Source organism: Elephas maximus, chromosome 1 (assembly GCF_024166365.1).
Source record: "Elephas maximus indicus isolate mEleMax1 chromosome 1, mEleMax1 primary haplotype, whole genome shotgun sequence".
NCBI lineage: Eukaryota > Metazoa > Chordata > Mammalia > Proboscidea > Elephantidae > Elephas > Elephas maximus.
This window is the reverse complement of record NC_064819.1, coordinates 145,880,188-145,904,184: the sequence shown is the minus strand read 5'-3', so window position 1 is coordinate 145,904,184 and position 23,997 is coordinate 145,880,188. Positions and strand designations below refer to the sequence as shown.

The 23,997-nt window shown below is 35.4% G+C and overlaps 1 protein-coding gene across 3 annotated transcripts in view; it reads left to right on the top strand.

Annotated features, from left to right (window-relative positions):
* The window catches only part of IBTK (inhibitor of Bruton tyrosine kinase), a 97,503-nt gene that overhangs the window by 26,237 nt on the left and 47,269 nt on the right, over positions 1 to 23,997 (top strand). For 2 of the 3 annotated variants that reach the window (XR_007518694.1, XM_049896243.1), the window contains exons 10-20: positions 566 to 743; positions 4,200 to 4,377; positions 5,563 to 6,165; positions 7,602 to 7,688; positions 8,564 to 8,646; positions 8,732 to 8,769; positions 10,765 to 10,861; positions 17,302 to 17,403; positions 19,638 to 19,755; positions 22,335 to 22,395; positions 22,955 to 23,076. Coding sequence is in view for 2 of the 3 variants with exons in the window: in XM_049896243.1 (XP_049752200.1) it covers positions 566 to 743; positions 4,200 to 4,377; positions 5,563 to 6,165; positions 7,602 to 7,688; positions 8,564 to 8,646; positions 8,732 to 8,769; positions 10,765 to 10,861; positions 17,302 to 17,403; positions 19,638 to 19,755; positions 22,335 to 22,395; positions 22,955 to 23,076 (1,667 nt within the window). In the remaining variant the exon portion in view is untranslated. The remainder of the gene's footprint in view (positions 1 to 565; positions 744 to 4,199; positions 4,378 to 5,562; positions 6,166 to 7,601; positions 7,689 to 8,563; positions 8,647 to 8,731; positions 8,770 to 10,764; positions 10,862 to 17,301; positions 17,404 to 19,637; positions 19,756 to 22,334; positions 22,396 to 22,954; positions 23,077 to 23,997) is intronic. The other variant, XM_049896254.1, reaches the window with a different exon arrangement.

Below are 23,997 nucleotides of genomic sequence, written 5' to 3'. Positions count from 1 at the left end.
CCTCACCCTTGTCTCTATCCCTTAGCAATAGCACCTAAGCCATTTCCCAGAATACTGAGGTTTGAAGAACAGTTTGGAAACCACTGAACTCCATGACAGTTTTTCTGCCTCTGAGGTATTTAGTTATGTAGTTGACTTATACATACGTATTTTTTCTTGGGAGTAAAGTTTGGATTTTCATGGGGTGAGTTTCATTCTTCCTGAAAGCAGATGGCACTACAACAGAGTTTGAGATGTAAGTTTTAACTTCAAGGTTTTTGTTTTTCTTGAGCATTGGAGCAGATCTGTTTGCCTTGGACAAGTGATACTAAAAATTACTTCTTAAGAGGACTATCTTTGAAATAATTTTTAATGCTTCGTGTTTGGTTAATGTACTTTTCTGAAACACATGGTTCTTTAAAACCACCTTGACTTTTATAATACCCATCCTTTTCTGTGGAAGACTGAACATCGAAACATACTAATTAGAGCTTTTATTTTGAAGATACTATCTCTTGATTTTAGTATTTTTTTTGTTCAAATGCTGTATTGCTTTATATTCCAATGTAATTTGATTTCATTTTAGGTGTTTTGCTGGAGATCACTTAGCAGTTCTCTGAAGCAATGTCGATGGGCCTATCCACGCCAGGTCTTCATTTCTGATATTGCTTTAAATAGAAATGAAATTCTGTTTGTCACGCAAGACGGGGAAGGATTTAGAGGGAAATGGTTGGAAGAAAAAAGAAAGAGTTCTGAAAAGAAAGGTCAGTTACTGGATGTGGACGGCACATAAAAGTGCCTTTCAACTGAGCTTTAAAATTGACAAGAGTTAGATTTAATTGATAAGTATTATTAGATTTTATCTTTATTACTCTTCTTTTGATTTTGGTTTGAGTGCATGCAGGCCATGCACATAGGGAATTCAGTTCACTTACGTCTCAGATTTTCAACCTTTATCTGTCTCAGTACATCATAAAGATGTGGTCCAGTCCCATCAGTAACAGTGGCTAATTCCTAGCTGTGGCTCTAGGGACAGGGAAGTGTGTAGTTTAAAAAAACAAAAGCTCTTAGGTGATTTCTAGCTCCTTTTCCTCTTTCTCCCCACGTTGAGAATTGAGTGTCTGATTATTCTTTCTTTGTTTTTTACATACTTTTATATGCAAAATTAAAGATTTAAGAGATATATCTTATGACTTAGAGAAGAAGGAGAGGAAGAACAGAGTTTTTATGGTGATTGAGAATTTTAAAAAGTGCAAGTAGTTTTATTAAATAATTGCTGAGTAATTGGAGGCAAGTTTTATTTCATTCCTTGGTGAATAAAAGGATGGCTTTAATTACAATGCTATCATTGAAAATAGAAGTTATTTATAACATAGCTCACTCTTATAATTATGTGATTATAAATTTAAACTTGTGGATTCTTTTTAACATAGGCTAGCAACTTTTTTCTTTCATCCATATTTAGCAATCTATTGGTTTTTCTTCCTGAATAACTAGAATTCATTTACTTCTTTCCATCCCCATTGTTGCCATCTCAGTTCAAACAGCATGCAAAAAATAAACCCAACCAAAAACCAGACCCATTACTGTCGAGTCGATTCCGACTCAGCAACCCTGAAGTTCAGAGTAGAAATACCCCCACAGAGTTTCCAAAGAGTGCCTGGTGGATTTGAACTGTTGACCTTTTGGTTAACAGTTGTAGATCTTAACCACTAACTACACTAACAGGGTTTCCATGCAAAAAATAGATTTTCATTCCACTCTTGTCCTTTTTGATTGATTCATTTTCAGCCAATTACCAGAATGAGGTTTTAGGATCTGATCCTAAGGCGTCCATGTTTAAAGGCTGTTTGATGGCTTCCTCCTTTCTTAAACATGACCTAGAAGGCCCCCTGCTCTGGCCCTTGTCTGTGTCTCTGAATTCATCTTGAGTTCCCTCCCTGTCACTAACCACTCTCCAGACACATTGGCTCTCTAAAGTTTTTCACACATATTGAGGTATAATTAATCCCAAGACCTTCCCTAACTTTTCATATCTCAGATTCATTTACATTTTATCAGGATGTCTTCAATGATCATTCAATCTACTCTGAGTTATGCTGTTTGACTTTTCATATTCTCTTTGTATTTTCATCATTTTTGCTTGAATTATTTATCTTTGTGATTAATTTGTTTCATGCCTGTCTCCTACAGACAAGGGCTGTGATTGTTCCCTTATATCTTCAGCATTTGACATATTTCCTAAAACCTAGTACTCCCTCATTGTGTATCTGTTGAATGGATAAATCAGCAATTGTATGCTAAAAATATATATAGAAAATGTTTATAATTACTCTGAGAAAATTATAAATATGTTCTTCAAAATCATAAAGCTAAAAAGGAATGATTTTTGAATGATTGATTTCAATTGCCTGTTTATTTCTTTATAGATTTTTCAAGTTCACGAACATTTAAGGTATACTTACTGTGTGCCAGATATAGATTTTTTTTGTGTGTGCTTTAAGTGAAAGTTTACAAATCAAGTCAGTCTCTCATACAAAAATTTATATACAACTTGCTATATGCTCCTAATTGCTCTCCCCCTAATGAGACAGCACAGTCCTTCCCTCTACTCTCTCTTTTCGTGTCCATTCAGCCAGCTTCTGACCCCCCTCTGCCGTCTCATCTCCCCTCCAGACAGGAGATGCCAACATAGTCTCATGTGTCTACTTGATCCAAGATGCTTGTTCTTTACCAGTATTGTTTTCTATCCCGTTGTCCAGTCCAATCCCTGTCTGAAGAGTTGGCTTTGGGAATGGCTCCTGCCTTGGACTAACAGAGGTCTGGGGACCATGACCACCAGGGTGCCTAGTCTTAGTCAGACTATTAAGTCTGGTCTTTTTATAAGAATTTGGGGTCTGCATCCCACTGCTCTCCTGCTCCCTCGGGGGTTCTCTGTTGTGTTCCCTGTCAGGGCAGTCACCGGTTGTAGCCGGGCACCATCTAGTTATTCTGGGCTCAGGCTGATGTAGTCTCTGGTTTATGTGGCCCTTTCTGTCTCTTGAGTAGGACTAGATTTTAATGGTACAAAAATATGTAAGATGTGGCTCCTGTTCTCAGGAACTCATAAGCTTATAGGGGCAGTAGGACATGTATGTAAATATTTATAGCTCACTGAGACAAACGCTAATATAGGGATAAAGTCTCCTGAAAGTATAGAGATTAGAATAACTGAGTATCTGGGGGAAGATTAGTAAAGCCCTGTAAGAGAGGGTAAACAGTGCAGGTTGGACCTGTAAATGTTGGAAGTCCTTAGAATTTTGTGTTAGTCATACTTAGTGCTCTAAAACTCTAAAACTGAACTCATGATCATCTGCTTTTAAGTGTATTCTATGTAAGTAATTGGTTATCTTTGACATCCCATATTCCCTCACTCCCTGTATTTAGTCAGTCATCACCAAAATTTGTCATTTTAGTCTCAAGTATTTCTGAAATCTACCCATTTTTCCCAAGTTTCATTGCTACAGCTCTTGAAGGAGCTCCCTAAATGCCTTTTCTCTGCTCTTACCCACTTTAGAACTTTCTTCGTACTGAAGCCAGAATGATTTATTTACATGCAAATTTCATGTCTGTGTGGAAGCACTCTATACTTTTCTTTCATAACCTTGATCTGACTTGTAATGATTTGTTTAATGCCTGTCTGCCTGCTAGATTGTGCATTCCATGAGGGTAGGGACATGTTTGTCTTGTTCACGACCTTATTACTAGGGATGCCCTGATGATCATGATATCACAGTAGTTAAGTGTGGTCACTCAGATATTTGATGAATGAATGGAAGAAGGAGAAAAAGGAAGGGAGGGAGCAAATAGATAAGCAAGTAGATCATGAAGATGCTAAGTTTATATATATTTAATATAATTTGTGGAATTTTAAAAGCTGGCATGACATTAGATTTGCTTTTTAGAAAGGAAACTTTGGTGGCAGTATGGAGGATGTGTTTGTTGAAAGGATAATTCATGGATAATTGAAAATTGGCCCACCCAAAATCTCTTGTATAATAAATACAACCAGTGTAAAGGGTGTAAAATGAAAGGATGTATGCAGTTCTTCAAAAGGACTTAATACAAACTAAAGATTTTTCCATATTGTCACAAACGTTTTTCTATTTCATTTACTCCGAAATCATTTTAATGGTTTCAATAAAGCCTTGCTTAATGGATGTTCCTTTTTTCCTTTTTAGCAGAGATTTTATCAAACCTTCATAATTCCTCATCAGATGTGTCTTGTGTCTCTGAAGTAAATAGTGTGTATGAAAGAATTCGACTTGAGAAACTTACTTTTGCACATAGAGCTGTTAGTGTCAGCACAGATCCAAGTGGATGCAACTTTGCAATCCTGCAGTCAGATCCTAAAACAAGGTATCCTTGTATATGTTACATTTTATTTTCAATTTAGAAGGCACAGTCACCAAGTTTTCTTCTGTTTTTAGTAGCTCCTGGCCTAAATTTAATTGAAGAGCCACTGCCAAGTCCTATAGAGATGTTAGACATGTAATCATGCTGCCAGGATTACACAAAGGTGGAAATTATTATACTGGGAATGATGAGTTTTCCTTTTAGTTTTTATATGTATGTGTATATATATGTATTTATGTCTTTAATACTTAATGACGTACTCTGGGTTCTCAGATTCTGAGAAATGTGTTATAAATATTTCCTATGTAGTTTGCAAAAATTTCTGACCCTTAAACACGATGACAATTGACAATAAAAAGAGGTGTTATGGAGCCATCTGTAAGGCGGTTTGAATTCCAGTGCAGATATCCTAAGTCATATTAGTAGAGAGAGAACAGATTAAAATAGTAGTAGTAGTGTTGAGGAGAAAAGTTCTAGAAGTAGGGTGATCATTCATCCTGATTTGCCAGGACTGTCCCAGGAAGCCCCTCAGTCCCGGGCATACCTGGAGGGTTGATCTTCCTACCTAGAAAGGTAAAATGTAGATTGGGAAGGTATTATTTTTTCATTTCACAATAATGAAAGGACCAGGGTTAAGACTGATGCTACATCTATGTGTGTATTTATCTTTACTTCCTTGAGTTTCTAACATACTCCAGGATTCAGGACCTAACATACTCCAGGATTCAGGACCTGAAGTATTTGCTAAGTTCTCTGTATATTTGTTTATTTTTTCACTTGTAAAATAGATAAAAAAGAGGAAATGGATGAGAACTGTACTTTTCAAAAAATGTTTCTAATTATACTTTTAATCACTTGAAAAATTTCTGTGGAATAGTTATTTGAATTTATGTTGTTCTAAGTTACATTGTTCTTGTAGAAATAGAAAACATGACTCAAAGAAAAAATTATTGTCATTTTAATTTAAGAGAAAAAAGCATAATTATAAATGAGAATAGAAAAAATTAAATTGTGATATAATATCTAGACTTTGTACTATATTTTAAGAAATGCCATATTTCAAGTTTTCAAAGTTTAATAAATAAAAAAGAAATTGCATTTGCAAATTTGCAAAGGAGAATTGTCTGGGAATGATTTTGTTTTCTTTCATTTTCTTGAAAGGAAAAATAATTTTTGTTTTGTTTCTAGCCTTTATGAAATTCCAGTTGTGTCCTCATCATCGCTTTTTGAAGAGTTTGGCAAACTGTTAAGGGAAACAGATGAAATGGACAACATCCATGATGTGACATTTCAAGTTGGCAATAGAATCTTCCCTGCACATAAATATATTTTGGCAGTGCGTTCTGACTTTTTTCAGAAATTGTTTATTTCAGATGGTACTACTTTAGACTTTGCAGATGTTTACCGGAAAGATGAAGATTCTGCAGGATGCCATCTCTTTGTGGTAGAGAAGGTTCATCCTGACTTGTTCGAATACCTTTTACAATTTATATACACAGACACTTGTGACTTTTTAACTCATGGCTTCAAACCAAGAATACACTTACACAAAAAACCAGAAGAATATCAGAGCACTCCAAATTCTCATTTGAATGAAATGAATTGCCATGAAGATAATAATCAGAAGTCAACACTGGAAGTTTATAAAAGTAATCAAGCTCAAACAATTAGTGAAAGGCAGAAAAGAAAACTTAAATCTTCCAAAAAAGGAAAAAGTGTTGGGGAAGATGATCCTGTAAGAATGTTGCAAAATGTTGCAAAAAAATTTGGCTTTCATAATTTGAGTAGTAGGTATGGCCCCTCCTTAGTGTCTTTTCTTGTGCCTTATTATGTACCCCTTTTAAAAATTCTTTTTTCATCTTTTTTTCTTTTTCCTCCTTTTTTTGAGGAGGAACAAGGATATATTTTTCCTCCATTTTCTGTTGGAGCTATCTCTGGGACTCACTTGATTGAAGCATTAAAAGATGGGAAGGCTGTTCGTGGGTCTGAACTCTGTTATGGGTGTGGAACAGGGATCTGGGGTAGTGTTGTGGCAGAAAGAGTACTGCCTTTGGAATTAGAAAAAGGTTGTTTGCCTCTCAGTTCTATTGTTACTGTGGTTGTTAGGTGCCCTCGAGTCGGTTTTGACTCATAGCGCCCCGGTGTGCAACAGAGTGAAACACTGCCTGGTCCTGTGCCATCCTCATGATTGTTGTTATACTTGAGCCCATTTTTGAAGCCTCTGTGTCAGTTCATCTAAATAAGGGTCTTCCTCTTTTTCGCTGACCCACTACTTTACTGTTGCTATTAATATTATCACTACCTACCTACCTCCTACCCGTTGCCACCGAGTCGATTCCAACTCTTAGTGACCCTATAGGACAGTAGAACTGCCCCATAAGGTTTCCAGGGAGTGCCTGGTGAATTCGAACTGCTGACCTTTTGGATAGCAGCCATGGCTCTTAACTACTACGCCATCGGGGTTTCTGACTACTGTTACTAAACTGGGGCAAATTTCTTAGTTTCTTTGAGCCTCAGTTTCCCAATTTATAAAATGAGAGGGTTAATATTGGCCTTACATTGTTGGTGTAGTTTTGTCATATAGTATGTAAAGTGCCTAACACAATATCTATCACATTATAACTAAGATGTGATTTGGAGTTCTCTATTTTTTTAAGGTATCCATGTTGCTTGTGGGGTGGCAGCAGGAGAGGCATGTATATGAATATATGTTTTCGATTTAAAAAAGGTGAAGGAGTTTGTATTGTGACTTTGATTTGTTTTTTGTCATAAAGATATTTAACGTATTTTGGATTCTAAGTAAAATTAAAGGAGAGGGTGTGATATTTCTTTATCACGGAGTGGGGGTTTGTTGAGATACTTTTCTAGGGGATATAAATGATCGAGGTCCCTGGGTAGTGCAAATGGTTTGGGCTTGGCTACTAAATGAATGGTTGGTGGTTCAGATCCACCCAGCGGCGATGAAAGAAGGCTGAGTGATCTAATTTTGTAAAATGACTGCAGTTGAAAACCCTGTTAGTGCAGCTCTACTCTGACACACATGTAATACCCATGACTCAGAATCGACTCAAGGGCATAGGTGTTTTTTTTTTTTTTTTCCTGGTATAAGGTATTTATATAATTATGTTCAGATGTAAGCTGTTTTATTTTTTGTTTGTTTTGGTGAGAGGAATAATGTATATGTCTACCAATGGTTGGAATTGTTAATTTTTGTCTATTGTTGATAGGTTAGATGGAGTGAGATTTGAAAATGAAAAGATTAATGTTATTATCAAGAAAACTGGTAATAAACCAAAGCTAAATCAGAAAAAATGGTAAGTTAAAAAATAAAGATAAAACTTATCATCTCTAGATTGTGGCATCTAAGTGTGAAAATAGAACGCTTCTTACCTACATAAAACCTACATATCAAGCAGAATATGTAGGTAGATACCCTTTTGCTTTTTCTGGTCATCTTCATTTTTGGAAATGTTGGGGAGTTATTCAGGTAAATGGATAAAAGATTATTTGCTCCATCAGACATAGAAGGAATTCACCCTTACTGATTAGTTTCTAATGAAGAGAGAAATCTTTATTTTTTCTTGCTTGAATTTTGTCTTATTCTAATTAGGAAATGATGTTAACCCAGAAACCAAATTAATTATGTGTAATCATCATTATGATTATTCCTTTAGTATAAAATTTTTCAATAGTATGAATTATTTCTTTAGTATAAAATTTTTCAATAGTAAATATACTATTCTGAACATGTTTGCTATTAAATTTTTTTTTTTTTAAGGTATTTATACTTTCTTTGTAGGTGAAAAGTTTTTGAGAAAGAAAGAAATTGGAGGTATCTAAATTGTGCCTGACACAGGATTGGTTGTACAAATAAGTGAAATTAAAGAGCCTTGAATATGGTGTCACTTACTATTATATTATTAATACCTGGCCTGGAGCAAAATAGGAAAACGAGAAGAAAGATTTATTTGGACATTTATGTGTATCCAGTTCTCTTTTCAAATACTGTCTTTATTGTTAAGGCCATTATTGTCTTCCCTGAAATGAAAGGAGGTGAAGTTTTTTATTTGCATGCATACCTGCAAGTTGTTTATTCTCTGTAGCTTTCAACTAAGGGAAAATCAAAAGCTAAGCCCAATTCTTACTTGCTTAATATGTAAAGAAATTCAATTAAACATTTTTCTTACAGTTCATTTCTATGTGATGTGACGATGAAATCAGTGGATGGGAAGGAATTTCCATGTCATAAATGTGTTCTTTGTGCCAGACTAGGTAGGTATACTCTTTGTTGTTAATTTATGTTTTAAAATTGTTTCACTGTTTTTATTGAATTGAGCTTTTTTTTTTTTCCCCCCAGAATATTTTCATAGTATGCTGAGTAGTTCATGGATTGAGGTAAGATTTATGTAGAAAGCACATAGGCTGATAACTATATTTTGGGAAAATTGTATGCTAAAGAAGTTGTAAATTGGAACTCGATAGTGAGATTTGTCAGTACTATGATATACAAGTTTAGAAGTGGTATTGGAATTGGCCTCTTAAAAGACGTAATAAAATAAACACTGGATGTATTAATGTTAATGTCAAGGATTTCATTTTACTTGGATCCACAATCATCACCCATGGAAGCAGCAGTCAAGAAATCAGACAATGTATTGCATCGGGCAAATCTACTGCAAAGTACCTTTTTAAAGTATTAAAGTATTAAAAAGCAAAGATGTCACTTTGAGGACTAAGGTGATCTGACCCAAGCCATGGTATTTTCAGTCACCTCATATGCGTGCAAAAGCTGAACAATGAATAAGGAAGACCAAAGAAGAATTGATGCATTAGAATTATGGTAATTGGCAAACAATATTGCATATACCAGGGACTGCCAGAAGAACAAACAAATCTGCCTTAGAAGAAGTACAACCAGAATGCTCCTTGGAAGCGAGGATGGTGACTTCATCTCACATACTTTGGGCATGTTATCAGGAGAGACCATTCCCTGGAGAAGGATATCATGCTTGATAAAGTAGAGGGTCAGCAAAAAAGAGGAAGACCCTCAAGGAGATGGATTGACACAGTGGCTGCAACAATGGGCTCAGACATAGCAAGGATTGTGAGGATGGCACAGAATCAGGCAGCGTTTCGTTCTGCTGTACATAGGGCCGCTATGACTGGAAGTCGACTCAACAGCACCTAACAACAACTCTCTTCACTATTTCATTTAGAGATTATAGATTAATTAGAGTTATCTTAAGTTTCTTGGAAATTTCAATTTTTTTAGATGATTTAAAATTTTTAGTTTGCTTGTGCCAGTGCAAATGTTTATTATAATACAATAATAATTATAATTTCATTATAAACCACTAGCATATACCCTGAATTATTCTCAAGTTAATAACACTCAAGACATTTAAGTTGATGTTAAAGTAATGAGTGTTCGTATTTAAACTTGATCTGATAAGTTAGGACTAGATGTACAGTTAAGACTGTTTAAATACATCAGACTTTTGTTGGCTGTTTTTCTTGTTCATTAGGACAGTGATTAATTATTACTGAGGTAATAACTGCCCATATAGAAAAGGTTGTAGCCTATGTGAAATCTTTGGAGTGTGCCAGATTAACAACAAAAGAGGTTGATTGTAAATTATGATCTAGTATTTTTTTTTTTTTTTTTCTGAAGGATTCTTCCCCCACCCCTTTTTTTTCTTGTTGGTTGTTGAGTGATTTAAAAAGCATTTTAGTTATTTTCAAAATTTCGTTGTGAAATATCTAGAAACATTTTGCATATTATATAGATTCTCTGTAACATTCCAGTTTATTCAGACCACTGTATTCAATTATATTTCCCTAGCGATTTCCTGAGCCTTAAGCATTTTGTTATTAATCACTTTGAAGGCAAAGTTAATGCTCTTGGAAAATATGTTTTTCCTTTTTAAAAATTAATATTTAAACATTTTCAAACTAAGTTTCAAAATGACCATTGTGTCCTAAACACACTTGAAATTCTACCTCTGTGATGCAGGGCTTATATGTGTCTTAGTCTTTAGATTCATAGTTTAGCTGACTTTTTCTGTTGTACTGAACTTTATTTATGCTTAAGCCTACTAGAAAATAGCAACATTTGGAAATTAAAATTATTGCTAAAAAGCTATTTAAATCAAGACTTCCCCATTATTATTTATAAATGTGTTTGGAATACCAGTGTGCTTGCTTTTTTTTTTCTGAGTTTTCTTTTTTCATGTTGTAAGGTGTTTTAAAATTTGAAATACCTCATTTTAGCTTTGTAAATTCTTTATTCTTCTGCATTCGATGTGATTTCCTGTTCAGAGTTTTTAGTACCAATAATCTAAATGTAATAGTATTCTATTGTTAAAAAAATTTTTATTTTATTTTATTTAGGCTTCCAGTTGTGCATCTCTAGAAATGCCAATACATTCTGACGTACTGCAGGTTATCTTGGACTACCTCTATACTGATGAAGCTGTGGTGATAAAAGGTATTAATAAGAGCATGTTTTAGGCATTTCAGGTTTAATGGAATGATGGTACAAGCAGCGTGAATCCTAATTTCTAATCTACTTGCAATGAGCTGTCCTAGAGGCTTCATTTAAAGAATAGGGCTGTAAACTTAAAATAAGGATATAGAAAAGATAGTTTTCATTACCAATGTGAAAATGGACTCCATAAGAATGACACGTAAATGGTTGAGATCGGTTAGATTTAGGAGTTCTGTTTCCAGCTGTTTCTGTGATTGAGATGAATGAATGGACAATAAGAAGTATAGTTTTGACAAATACTACGTAAGTTCTTTCTTGCCAATTTTTCCCATCTTGCTAACATATCTGAAGTGAAAGGAGATAGACTAAGAATTGAAACAAAATTTATGAAGAGAGTGTGTTTATATACTTTGTTAGGCAAAACACAGTGTTTTAGTTACCAGTTGCCTTTAGTCAGTGGAGTGGTGCTGAGTGTTCTATGTGTGACTTCATTTAACTAATATTTTTTGAGCCCCAGCTGTGTGACAGTCCCTGTATTGGGGATAAAAATAGTGAAACGCTTACCGTCTATTTTCAAGGAGGTTACAATCTAATGAAGACATATATGTAAGGAAACAAGAATAATTCAACAGAGAAATCACTCTTAAAAAGTAGATACATTATGAGAAACCAGAATCTAAGTCTCCCTAGGAAAATTTAGATTGTTTTAAAAAGGAGAAGATGGTGTTTAACAAAAAGATTTCCAAAGATTTGTGTACTTGGAGCAAGCCATGTGAGACTTTGGTATTCCTTCCCTACTTCTCTTTTTAAAAAATTGAGATATAATTCACTACCGTAAAATTGAGATATTTGAACAAACAGATGCAATGCTGGAAGTGCTCATTGGCCTATGCCAAGAATTTTGGAAGACATCTACCTGGCAAACTGACTGGAAGAGATCCATATTTGTGCCCATTCCAAAGAAAGATGATCCGAAGGAATGTAGAAATTGTAGAACAGTATCACTAACATCACATGCAAGTAAAATCTTGCTGAAGATCATTCAAAAGTGGTTGTAGCAGTACATTAACAGAACTGCCAGAAATTCAAGGTGGATTCAGAAGACGTGGAACAAAGAATATCATTGCTGATGTCAGATGGATCTTGGCCAAAAGCAGAGAATACCAAAAATGTTTACCTGTGTTCTATTGACCGTGCAAGGCATTTGACTGTGTAGATCATAACAAATTATGGATAACATTGTGAAGAATGGGAATTCAGAACACTTAATTGTCCTCATGTGGAACCTGTACATGGATCAATAGGCAGTCATTTGAACAGAACAAGGGGATACTGTGTGGTTTAAAGTCAAGAAAGGTATACATTAGGGTTGTATCCTTTCACCATACTTATTCAGTCTGTATGCTGAGCAAATGATCTGAGAAGCTGGACTATATGAAGAAGAATGGTGCATCAGGATTGGAGGAAGACTCATGAACAACCTGCGTTATGCACATGACACAATCTTGCTTGCTGAAAGCAAAGAGAACTTGAAGCACTTACTGATGAAGATCAAAGACTACAGCCATCAATATGGATTACACCTCAACATAAAACAAAAATCCTCACAACTAGACCAATAAGCAACATTGTGATGAACGGAGAAAAGATTGAGATTGTTAAGGATTTCATTTTACTTGGATCCACAATCAACGCCCATGGAAGCAGCAGCCAAGAAATCAAATGACGTATTGTATTGAGCAAATTGGCTGCAAAAGATCCCTTTAAAGTGTTAAAAAGCAGTGATGTCACTTTGAGGACTACTGTACACCTGATCCAAGCCATGGTATTTTCAATTGCCTCGTATGCATACAAAAGCTGGACAGATCAAAGAGTAGTTGATGTGTTAGCATTATGGTGTTGGTGAAGAATATTGAGTAATACCATGGACTGCCAGAAGAATGAACAAATCTGTCTTGGAAGAAGTACAGCCAGAATGTTTCTTAGAAGTGAGGATGGTGAGACTTCATCTCACGTACTTTGGACATGTTATCAGGAGGGATCAGTCCCTGGAGAAGGACATCATGCTTGGCAAAGTAGAGGGTCAGTGAAAAAGAGGAAGACCCTGAAGGAGATGGACTGACATGGTGGCTGCAATGATGGATTTAAACATAGCAATGATTGTAAGGAATGCACAAGACTGGGCAGTGTTTTGTTCTGTTATATACAGAGGCACTAGTGAGTCAGAACCGACCTCAGCAGCACCTAACAACAACAACCATCATAAAATTAACCCTTTTAAACATACACAATTCGGTGGTTTTTAGTATATTCACAAAGTTGAATATACTGTCACCATTAGGTAATTCCAGAACATTTTCATCTCCCCCAAAAAGAAACCCCGTACTCAGAAACAGTCGTTCTCCATTCTCCTTTGTGCTCCCTAGCCCTAGTAATCACTATTCTACTTTCTGTCTCTGTGGACTTGCTTATTCTGGACATTTCATATGGATGGAATCATATAATAGGTGGTCTTTTGTGTCTGACTTCTTTCACTTAACATAATGTTTTCATTCCTTGTTTTAGTGTGTATCAGTACTTTTTTATTCTTGCCAAATAACATACCATTGTGTGGATATACTGCATTATATTTATCCATTTGTTAGTTGATGGACATTTGTTTTCACTTTTTGGTTATTACGAATAATCCTGCTCTGAACAGTCCACGTTCCAACATTTGTATGGACATATGTTTTCATTTCTCACGAAACGCTGGGTCATATAGTAGCTATGTTTACTATTTGAAGAACTATCGAACTATTTTGCAAATTGTTTGCACCGTTTTACATTCCCATCAGCAATGTATGAGGGTTCCAGCTTCTCCCCATCCTTGCCAACACTTGTTATAGTCTGTCTTTTTTATTATAGCCAAGTTAATTTGTTTGAATTATATTAACATTTTGGTTTTGATTTGCTTTTCACTGAGGACTAATGTTGTTGAACAAGTTTTCATGTGCTTGAAGGCCATTTGTGTATATGTTTTGGAAAAATACCTGTTCAAATTCTTTGGCCACTTTTATTTGGGTTACTTGTCTTTTCATTGTTATGTTGTTAGAGTTCTTTTGTAAGTGGTTATGTTGTAAGCGTTTGTCAGTGGCTTTTAATATATTCACAAAGTTGAAAATACTAAAAACTTTTTTTAAATAAGTAACTACTGATACATACTCCAGCATATTCTTTTGTTTTAAGAATCATGTCCAAAGAGTATATTCTGGATCTAGTTGCTTATCAGATATATATGATTTACAAATATTTTCTCATTCTCTGAGTTGTGTTTTCACTTTCTTTTTTATTTTATGAAGTATGTTATATATGCATATTTATGTATGTGAATATGTCTATATACGTATATATATACAAAAAAAAACCCCAGTGCTGTCGAGTCTATATATATATATATATATATGTATATATAAACCCGTTACCGTTGAATTGATTCTGACTTATAGTGACCCTATAGAACAGAGTAGAACTGCCCCATAGGCTTTCCAGGGAGTGGCTGGTGAATTTGAACTGTCGACCTTTTGGTTAGCAACAAAGCTGTTAACCACTGCATCACCAGGGTTCCATATACATATTTAAAAAAAAAAAATTGTTATTTCAACATTTTTTACATGTTCAATTTAGTGACATTAATTACATTCATCATGTTGTGCAATCATTACCAGTATCCATTTCCAATTTTTTTTATCATCCTTAACAGAAGCTCACTTTCCCACTTCTTAACAGAAGCCATTTGAAGTAGAAAAGTTTTTAATTTTGATAAAGTCCAGTCTGTTTTTGTTGCTTGTGATTTTTCTTTTGTTTGCTTATTCTTCTCCCTGCTCACATCTGCTGTTAAACCCCTCTAGTGAATTTTTATTTCAGTTATCGTACTTTTTAACTCCAGAAATTATTTTTAAGTCCACCTCTTCGTTGTTATTGCCTGTTCGGTGAAACATCATCCTCATATTTTCTTTTAGTTTTTTAGACACGATTTTTTTTAGTTCTTTGGACATATTTTAAGAAGCTGTTTTAAAGTGTTTGTCCAGTAAGTGCAGCTTCTGGGCTTCCTCAGTGGACAGTCTGTAGACTGCTATTTTTTCTGCGTATGGTCCATATTTCTTGTTTCTTTGCATGTCGCCTAATTATTTGTTGAAAACTGATCATTTCAAATAATGTAATGTGGCAACTCTGAAATTAGATTCTTCCCTCTCCCCAGGATTTATTGTTGTTACAGTTTAATGATTTTTCTTAACTAATTATGTAAAATCTGTATTCTTTGTCATGTGTGGTAACTGAAGTCTGTGTTTGGTTAGCTTAGTGGTTGGCTAATAATTACACAGAGATGTCCTTAAATTCCTGGAACTAATATATCTCCCCACCTTTGCCAAGGGGCTCTGTGTGCATGTTGGGGCATGACTTCAGTGCTCTGGCAAGCAATTATAACTCTGCCTTAGCTTTTATTTTCTACTTGCACTGTGCTTCACAGTCAGCCAGTGGTGAGAGCTTAGGACTTTTTCATGTCTTTCTTGGGCATGCATATAACCCTGGGCATATGCACAGCCCTACTCAGGCATGTGGCCTTCTGGTTTCACAGGAATATGTAGGAGCTTTTCAGAAACCCTTATAGATAGATCACGTCCCGTCTTTTTAAATATTTTGTTCAGCTTTTTGTTTGTTCCAACTGCTGCTGCTGTTAGGTGGCTTACATGTTAAGCAAATACCCCAGGTAGAAGGCTGTTCACTCTGGGTCATCTCTTGAGTCAGGTTAAATTAAGTCAAGTTCTGCAAGTAGGGTTTTCTAGGTAACTGCCGGACAGGTTAAATAATGAGAATTCTCTGATGATGTTGCTTTTGGGGAACTCCAGATTCGTTCTGTGCCTTCCAGTGGCTGCTAGGCTGCTCATTTTTATGAGGATTGTGGTTTTCAAGGCTACTGTGGAGCTGGAGAGAGAGGACTGGGAATAATAGGGAAGCTGCAGTATCCCAAAGCTCACCGTTCTTACCAAGATTCATTCGTTTTTCTTAAATAAACACCCCCTAGGTTGTTTGCAAGCCTTTCGTTAGTTTCCTCAGTTCTAAAAAAAAGTTGATTTTGACAATTTTTGCCAGTGTCCTCATTGCTTTTATGGAGGAGGAGTTTTTGGAAGTCCTTACCCTGCCATTCCCAGTGATTTCGCCCGTTTCTCATTCTTTTTAACAACATTTTCTGCTTCGTTTTTTTCTTATTGCCTTCTTTTTTTACCCGCTTTCCCTTCTACCAGTATTGTTGTTTTTCTGTTTATGCTGCTATTTTGTCATTGGCTCAGGGACATTACCTAGAGCTGTATGTAGTTCTTATGACCAAGAAAGTTATTTCAAATTTAGGAACCCCCAAAGTAAAAAAGAGTCCTGGCTGTGCAGTGGTTAAGAGCTAATGTGAACTATGGCTGCTAACCAAAAGGTCGGCAGTTTGAATCCACCAGCTGCTCCTTGGAAACCCTATGCAGCAGTTCTACTCAGTCCTGTAGGGTCTCTATGAGGTGGAATCGACTCAATGGTAATGAGTTTGGTTTTGGTATTTTTGGTGATGCAGTGGTTGAAAGTTATGGCTGCTTAACCACTGTGCCACCAGGGCTCCTTTTTTTTACTGTTTTACTATAGGGGTTCTTAAATTTGAAATTTAGTTCAGTTCAAATATATCACCCGCTCCTTGGGAACCCTATGGGGCAATTCTACTCTGTCCTATGGGGTTGCTATGAGTCAGAGCCAACTCAACGGCAACTGGTTTAGTTTCTTTTGGTTTATGGTAAAAAAAGGAGTGCTGGTGGCACAAAGGTTAAGTGCTCGGCTGCTAACCAGAAGTTTGGCAGTTTGAACCCACTCAGCTGCTCCATGAGAGAAAGACCTGGTGATCTGCTTACATAAAGATTATAGCCAGGAAAACCCTGTGGGGCAGTTCTGTTCTGTCACATGGGGTTGCTGTGAGTCAGAAATCGACTGAACAGCACCGAACACAACAACATAGTAAAAAAAGAAAAGTACTCTTAGATGACCAGTTTTGTTTTAAATTAAAAAAGCCTAAGAGCATTATCCCCCAGCTCCCCTCACACATACTTTTTAGGTTTGATGCTTTGTCTTACAGCATGGGAGATTATAAACTAGTTAGGCATTCTAGTAGCCCTGTGGACTACAAAGATCAACTCCAGTTGGTCATTTTGTGGTCCTACTGTGAGCCAGAGCATTTTGGTATTTTTTTTTACCTGGCTTTCCATCTAAAAGGTAGAAATATTTTGATGTTAATACTATTTGTCGTAGTTGCCATACCAGCATTTAGAAAATAATCATCGTAATTCTCTCTTTTTTAGTGTCTCAGTTACTTTTTTTTTTTTAGGTGTGATGTTTATGAAATAATGGTGATATTTCTTTTTTTTTTTTAGAATCTCAAAATGTGGATTTTATCTGTAGTGTTCTTGTGGTTGCCGATCAGTTTCTCATAACTCGATTGAAAGAGATTTGTGAAGTAGCATTAACTGAAAAACGTGAGTATTATTAAATGAGAGTATTGGTATATTTTCAGGTTGATCCAGAGTTACTATATCTTACTCACCTTAAGACACTTTATGGTAAAACGTGCCATTTTTATACCACAAAAAGGGTCTAAATATTCAAACTGTTATGCACCCTTCTGTTTGAGATGTTACTAACCAAAAATATATGCATCTTAGAATTGAAATATGCTAATTTTTAGAAGTATCATAAAACCTTGAGTAATAAAGATGGTGTCAAATTTATTTGGGAACTTGAAGGGTGAGAGTTTGAAAGCAGAAATGTTTTACTCTTACCTTGGTAAAAATTTATGTACTGTATATCAATATAACTCTAGTTTTTGTTACCCTTTTTATAGTGCTCATTGGAATTTTTATGTAACTATTTTTTTTTTTTTATTGTTAAGATAGCTGAACCAAACATCTCTTTTTCTCTCAAAATCTATTTCTGCACTCTTCAGTAGCATGGCTGTCCCCTTGAACAGGCAGCTTTGAAACCCAAAGCTTTCTTTTCTTTGTTATTTTGTTTCTTATACCCAAATTTATCAGCTGTCAAAACTGATTCATTCCCAACTATGTTGATCACATTTTCCTCCACCTTTTGATTTTCACTGTCAGTATCCTAGTTGGGGTTATTATTATCCTTTCCTCCTGTGTCATGGTAGTCTTTAAATGACCTTTTTTCCTTCTCTATTCCCCTTTAAGTGTCTATGGGAAGTAATTATGTCTGTCCCCTGTTTTGTTTTTATTTTAGAATAATTTAAATTTCCTTAGCCTGACATGGAAGTCTTGTGGCTTTCTAATTTTTTCTTTGTTCTGCTTCTTTGTCACTTCAGAAATTGAGGGTATTCCTGTCAAATTTTTCTAATTTGTACTTGCCAGGAGTTTTAAGTCTTGGCTCTGGTGTCATGTTTATTCACTTTTCTTGAGCTCTTTGGACTGTTCTCTTTAGTTGTTCAAAAATAAGAATAATAGCCCTGATCTCTTTTTAAGCTAGAAAAGGGAAATATATTAAGATAAAGGGCAGCATACAATAGGAATAAAAGATACGTTTGGTGATATTTTCAGTTCAGTTGAATTTCCTGGCCTCCCTTGGCTATTCTTTTTTGGCCCCTACTGCACAGTTGCTTTTACTAATGAATCCTGGATCTCTAGAACCCTAGCAAGTGAAGGGTTCAACAGAAGTTGGACTCTGATTTTTGGGCAGTGTACAGATCCTTCTCCCCAACTGAACAACTCTAAAGATTTTTCTATGATCCAATTTTATCATTTCTGTGAGATGTGAGACCTTGGGCTCGTTGTTACCTGACCTTGGGCTCATTGTTAGCTGAAACTTTGGTTAGTCAGGAGTGAATCAGAAGTCCATTATTGTAGTTTTGACCTTGCACAGAGTTACAACGCAGAAAGAAAGGAATGGAGGAAGCCAGGTATAGTAAACAGTTGTGCTCCTCTATTGCCTGGGACTCTGAGTAAGTAAGAAAATGATTGTAGGGGTTCAGGAAGCCAAAGTTAGATGCTAGCTAGGGAGAATATTCTGGGAGGGTCTCTGGCAAAATGGGACCGTTTATATGTAAGACTATCTACTAGGATTGTAACTAAACCCAGAATCTTCTGCACAGTATGCCAAATTCTGCACTGGCTTGTATAATTTAGATATTTAACAAATATATAACATGTTTTTATTTATTTACATAAATATAGCCTCATACAGCACTCAAAGTAAATGTATATCTGGTAGAATTATTTCATCAGAAGGGAGAATATTCCATGCTATTTAAGTAATATACTTTAGGGTCGCTATGAGTCGGAATTGACTAGACAGCAGTGGGGTTTGTTTGTTTGTTTGTTTTGTTTATATAAATAAAAAGTAAAGTTGTTTTTCAAGGAAAATTAAAAAATATTCGTAAAATGTTAGATGGAAGATTGTCATTTCTTGTGTGTTTGTTATAGGTAACACTGTAATATCCCTGCTGTTTCCTTTTGCTTAGAATTTTTGTATGTATGTACTTATTTTACTTTCTTTATAATTCCTTTATAGCTAGTCATTTAAAATTACGATGGCATATCGGGGTGGAAAATGAGTTCTATCTTTTCTCCAGTACAAGTTATTTTTGGTATGAAACTGCTTTCAGTTTTCTAAACCTGAAAACCTTAGAAATAAGTATATCCCATTTGCTGTAGTAACATCCCTTTCATTTCATTTTTGTAAATCTCTTTTTCCTTTATAGTTACCCTTAAAAATGCTGCTATGCTACTGGAATTTGCAGCAATGTATAATGCTGAACAATTGAAACTGTCTTGTTTACAGTTTATAGGACTGAATATGGCAGCTTTGCTTGAAGCAAGGTAGGTTAAGTGCATGTATTATATAACTTGCAAAAGTAGCTATTCATATGCAATAGCAGGAATGTTAGTAATTTAAAAGTGAATAATGATAAATTCCAGCTATGTAGAAAATAAAAAAGTAAGGATTCAGTGATTTCCCAGTTATTTTAGTGCCTGCTATATTTTTTATATGCCAAATACGGTTCCCAGTGCTAGGATACAGCAGTGGACAAAACGGACAAAATCTTTGTCCTTAGTGAATCTTACATGCTAGTTGAAATATGTGAAATAGTATTATCACAAGTGTATTTTTTATTTGTATGTATCATCTGTTTGCTTTTTAAACTGATACGTAACCATGTAATTGTTACCTTGGTTTTTGGAAACTATCTGTAATATTAATTAAGCTAGCACTTAACTACCTTTCATTTAAGCATACAGAAAATTTCTTACTGGTTGATATCTATTTGTTCTTTGTATTTGTTCTCTTTAAGACATTTCCTATGCTGTGTATTGACTCTGATCAAATTTAGGCTGCAGTGGATGGCCTGAAAAATATAATTGGTCTAGTTTATAGCAAGCTGATATATGTGTTGAAACTTTTACACAGAAATCAATTTGTAATGAAAAGTTCCTTATTTAAAGGATGATGCATTTTAGATAAAAATCAACTAAATGCCTGTGTCCTATTTTATAAATTAATGTTCCAGAATTTTTTTTTTTTTTATGACACTAATGTTTACTTGGATGGAAAGAATTTGGTAAAGGCTAATGATGTAGGAAGAGCCCTAGTTGCACAGTGATTAAGTGCTCAGCTGCTAACCTGAAGGTTGGCGCCTGGAACCCACCAGCCAATCTGCTTCTGTAAAGGTTTCAACCTTGGAAGTCCTATGGGGCAGTTCTGCTTTGTCATATAGTCACTATGAGTCAGAATTGACTCGACGGCATTTTTTTTTTTAAATGATTTATGAGTCATAGACATTTTAGAATTAGAGTTAACTTGGATTTAGTCCCATTGTTTTCAAACTTTTTAGCAGTGGATTTTTTTTTTATGAAATAAATTTTAAAACATCTGTTTTTTAATATAAGGTCAAAATTTTATTACATTTATTCACTGTAAAGCTAATGGTGAGAAAAGTGAGGCTATGAGCACAGAAATTTAGAGTTCTCAGTGTCAGTTAGCAGTTAATATCTCAGCATCCAGTTATTTCTATATTTTGTTCTAATGCCAATAGTAATAACTAATATTTAGTGTATACTGTGTGCCAGGCAGTGTTCTAAAAGTGTTATATAGATTAATTCAGTTAAACTGCACGTAAACTTTGATTTAAATTTTCATTGACACCTTACAGTACCTCCTTGGAACCTGAGAGTTCCTTAAAATCTAGCTTGACTACAACTAATTTAGTTGAAACCACATTTCACATGTGGAGATACTCAGGCCCATAGAGGCAGGCCCATAGATTGCACCTCAACATAAAACAAAAATCCTCACAACTGGACCAGTGAGCAACATGAAAAATGGAGAAAAGATTGAAGTTGTCAGGGATTTCATTTTACTTGGATCCATAATTAACAGCCATGGAAGCAGCAGTCAAGAAATCAAACGGCGCATTGCATTGGGTAAATCTGCTGCAAAGGACCTCTTTAAAGTGTCGAAAAGCAAAGATGTCACCTTGAAGACTAAGGTGCGCCTGACCCAAGCCATGGTATTTTCAATTGCATCGTATGTGTGTGAAAACTGGACAATGAATAAGGAAGACCGAAGAAGAATTGACGCTTTTGAATTGTGGTGTTGGCGGAGAATATTAAATATACCATGGACTGCCAAAAGAATGAACAAATCTGTCTTGGAAGAAGTAGAACCAGAATTCTCCTTAGAAGCAAGGATGGTGAGACTGTGTCTTACATACTTTGGACATGTTATCAGAAGGGATCAGTCCCTGGAGAAGGACAGCATGCTTGGCAAAGTACAGGGTCAGAGGAAAAGAGGAAGACTCTCAACGAGGTGGATTGACACAGTGGCTGCAACAATGAGCTTAAGCATAACAACTATTGCAAGGATGGCGCAGGACCAGGCAGTGTTTTGTTCTTTTGTGCATAGTGTCACTATCAGTCGGAATTCGACTCGATGGCACCTAACAGCAACAACATAGAGGTAAAGTGAGTTGCCCACACTCATGTAGGTAATTGATAGCAGTGCTAATCCTAGATAGAATTCAGGTAGCCTCATATTCAGACCATCATTCTATTGTTAAAAAACTTGTCTTACTGTTAATGATTATAATTTGTGAAAAATGAAGGTTAGAAAATGCCTCCTGTTTTGTTACAAAAGAAATGGTTCTTTGTATACTTACTCATGAGGGTTGATTGAGTTTTACTCAAGATATTTGTCTTAGTTTGTTTGCTGTCTATTTGAAGTATAAAATTTATAACTGTACCTACTTCCAAACAGAATTTGTAGCAACTGGTCTATATTTAGTGCCCCCAAAATAACTTCGTTACTCATTAGTCAATATGAACTATTCTATGTACTTGAAAATCTTGGGAGGTAATAAGTCACTGAGCCTTACCATGGAATTTTTTATCCTATTTTGTAGGTCTCTTGATGTTTTAAGTGATGATGTTTTGAAAGATCTTTCTGTGTTTTACCGCAAAATGGTAAGATTTATATTTTTCAGTGAAGCCTGGCTATAATATTACTAACTAAAGAAGTATATTAGATCAGACTTCCTAATGGAATAAGTTTTTTTAATGAATTGTAATACACTGGAGGATCTTTCTAAAATGAGGACATAGGATTTCGTTACAGATCTCACAATAAGTACAATAGTTGAAATTGAGGGTATTTAATGATAGAATTAATATCTATTTTAATTCCTTGTAAGTAAAAGTTATTGAAAGCTTCAGAGAGCCTTTCATCATTTACCAAAGGTCAGCGCAGTGCAAAGACATGGATTCAGATCATCCCTAGAAACGCTTTAATCTGTATTTCACAAGAAAGTGGAGTTTGTTGGCAAGTATTTTTTTTCCTCTCACTATCTTATGGATAATCTGTTTATTGGACCTGATCATAATATTGTAGTCAGGAAGTCATTAGACATTCTAGACTTCTTCTGCTTAGTATCATAACATATTAAAACAAATAGGATGTTATACCTATTAAAAAAAAAATCTTTACAAATTTTGTGTTTAAAAAGTGCCATCTTTCCTTTTACAGATCCCAGCAATGGATAGGAGGGTTATTACACCATATCAAGATGGACCAGATATTAGCTATTTGGAAGTAGAAGATGGAGAGATCTTTTTGAAAGAAGAAATAAATATGGAACAAAATCAATTGTAAGCCCTGTTTTCTCTTTCTCTTTTTTTCCTTCGTTTTGTCCTCCATCTTGGGCACTGTTGACACTTTTGTGTTGACATTGGATGAAAAAATTGAGACATGAGATGTAAGAAGTATGTATGTGTGCTTATTCTAAGCCTTGGAATAATACAAAGTGAATGTGTAATTAATACTTGCAGGTCTAACAAATTTAAAATATAAATATAAAAAGACTGTAGCCTTGGATTAAACATGTTGGGTTGAGTGAGTGCATTTATCTTACTCCTACCAAGATTATAATAAAGGCATAAAAAGACATATTGCACTAGAGCAGGGAGGACAGGAAAAGGGAAAACAGCAGTTAGGAGATGTTAATAGTTTTTGCAATTGGAAATTGCCGAATGGTAACTGACGTAGACCAGAAAAAGCTACAACAGAATCCTGGAAAGGCTTAAGAATTAATGGCACTAGGTTTATGAAGACTGGAGTGAATGGTTGAACTTAGAAAAGAGCATTGTTTGAAAGTCTTGCGTTAGACCTCTGGCCCTTTTCTCAACCCTCTTTAACCAGTTTCCTGCCCCTCCTCCATCTTGGCAGGTTTACTCTCTGGAGTTGTTGAATCATAGAGACTCCAGAGAGTGGTGCACCAGCCACAGATGAGGTGCTGTTCTGAAAAGACTCTTCTCTAGAGAACCTGACCGGTTCAAAAAACATATGACCTGTTTGTGGGTCCTCCAGTAAAACATTCCAGGTTCTAATCCTCCTGTAGTAGGGCTGACCATTTGGTAGGCCTTGTATAGAATTTCCAATCAGTGTTGGTTCACTTGCCATCTGGTTTAAGTTACTTTTCATCTGCTTGGTAAATGAACTTTTTGCAGAGTACTGGAATGTGAAACCTTTAGGTATTCAAGTAATTTACTGTATAACCAATTTTGTAGTTC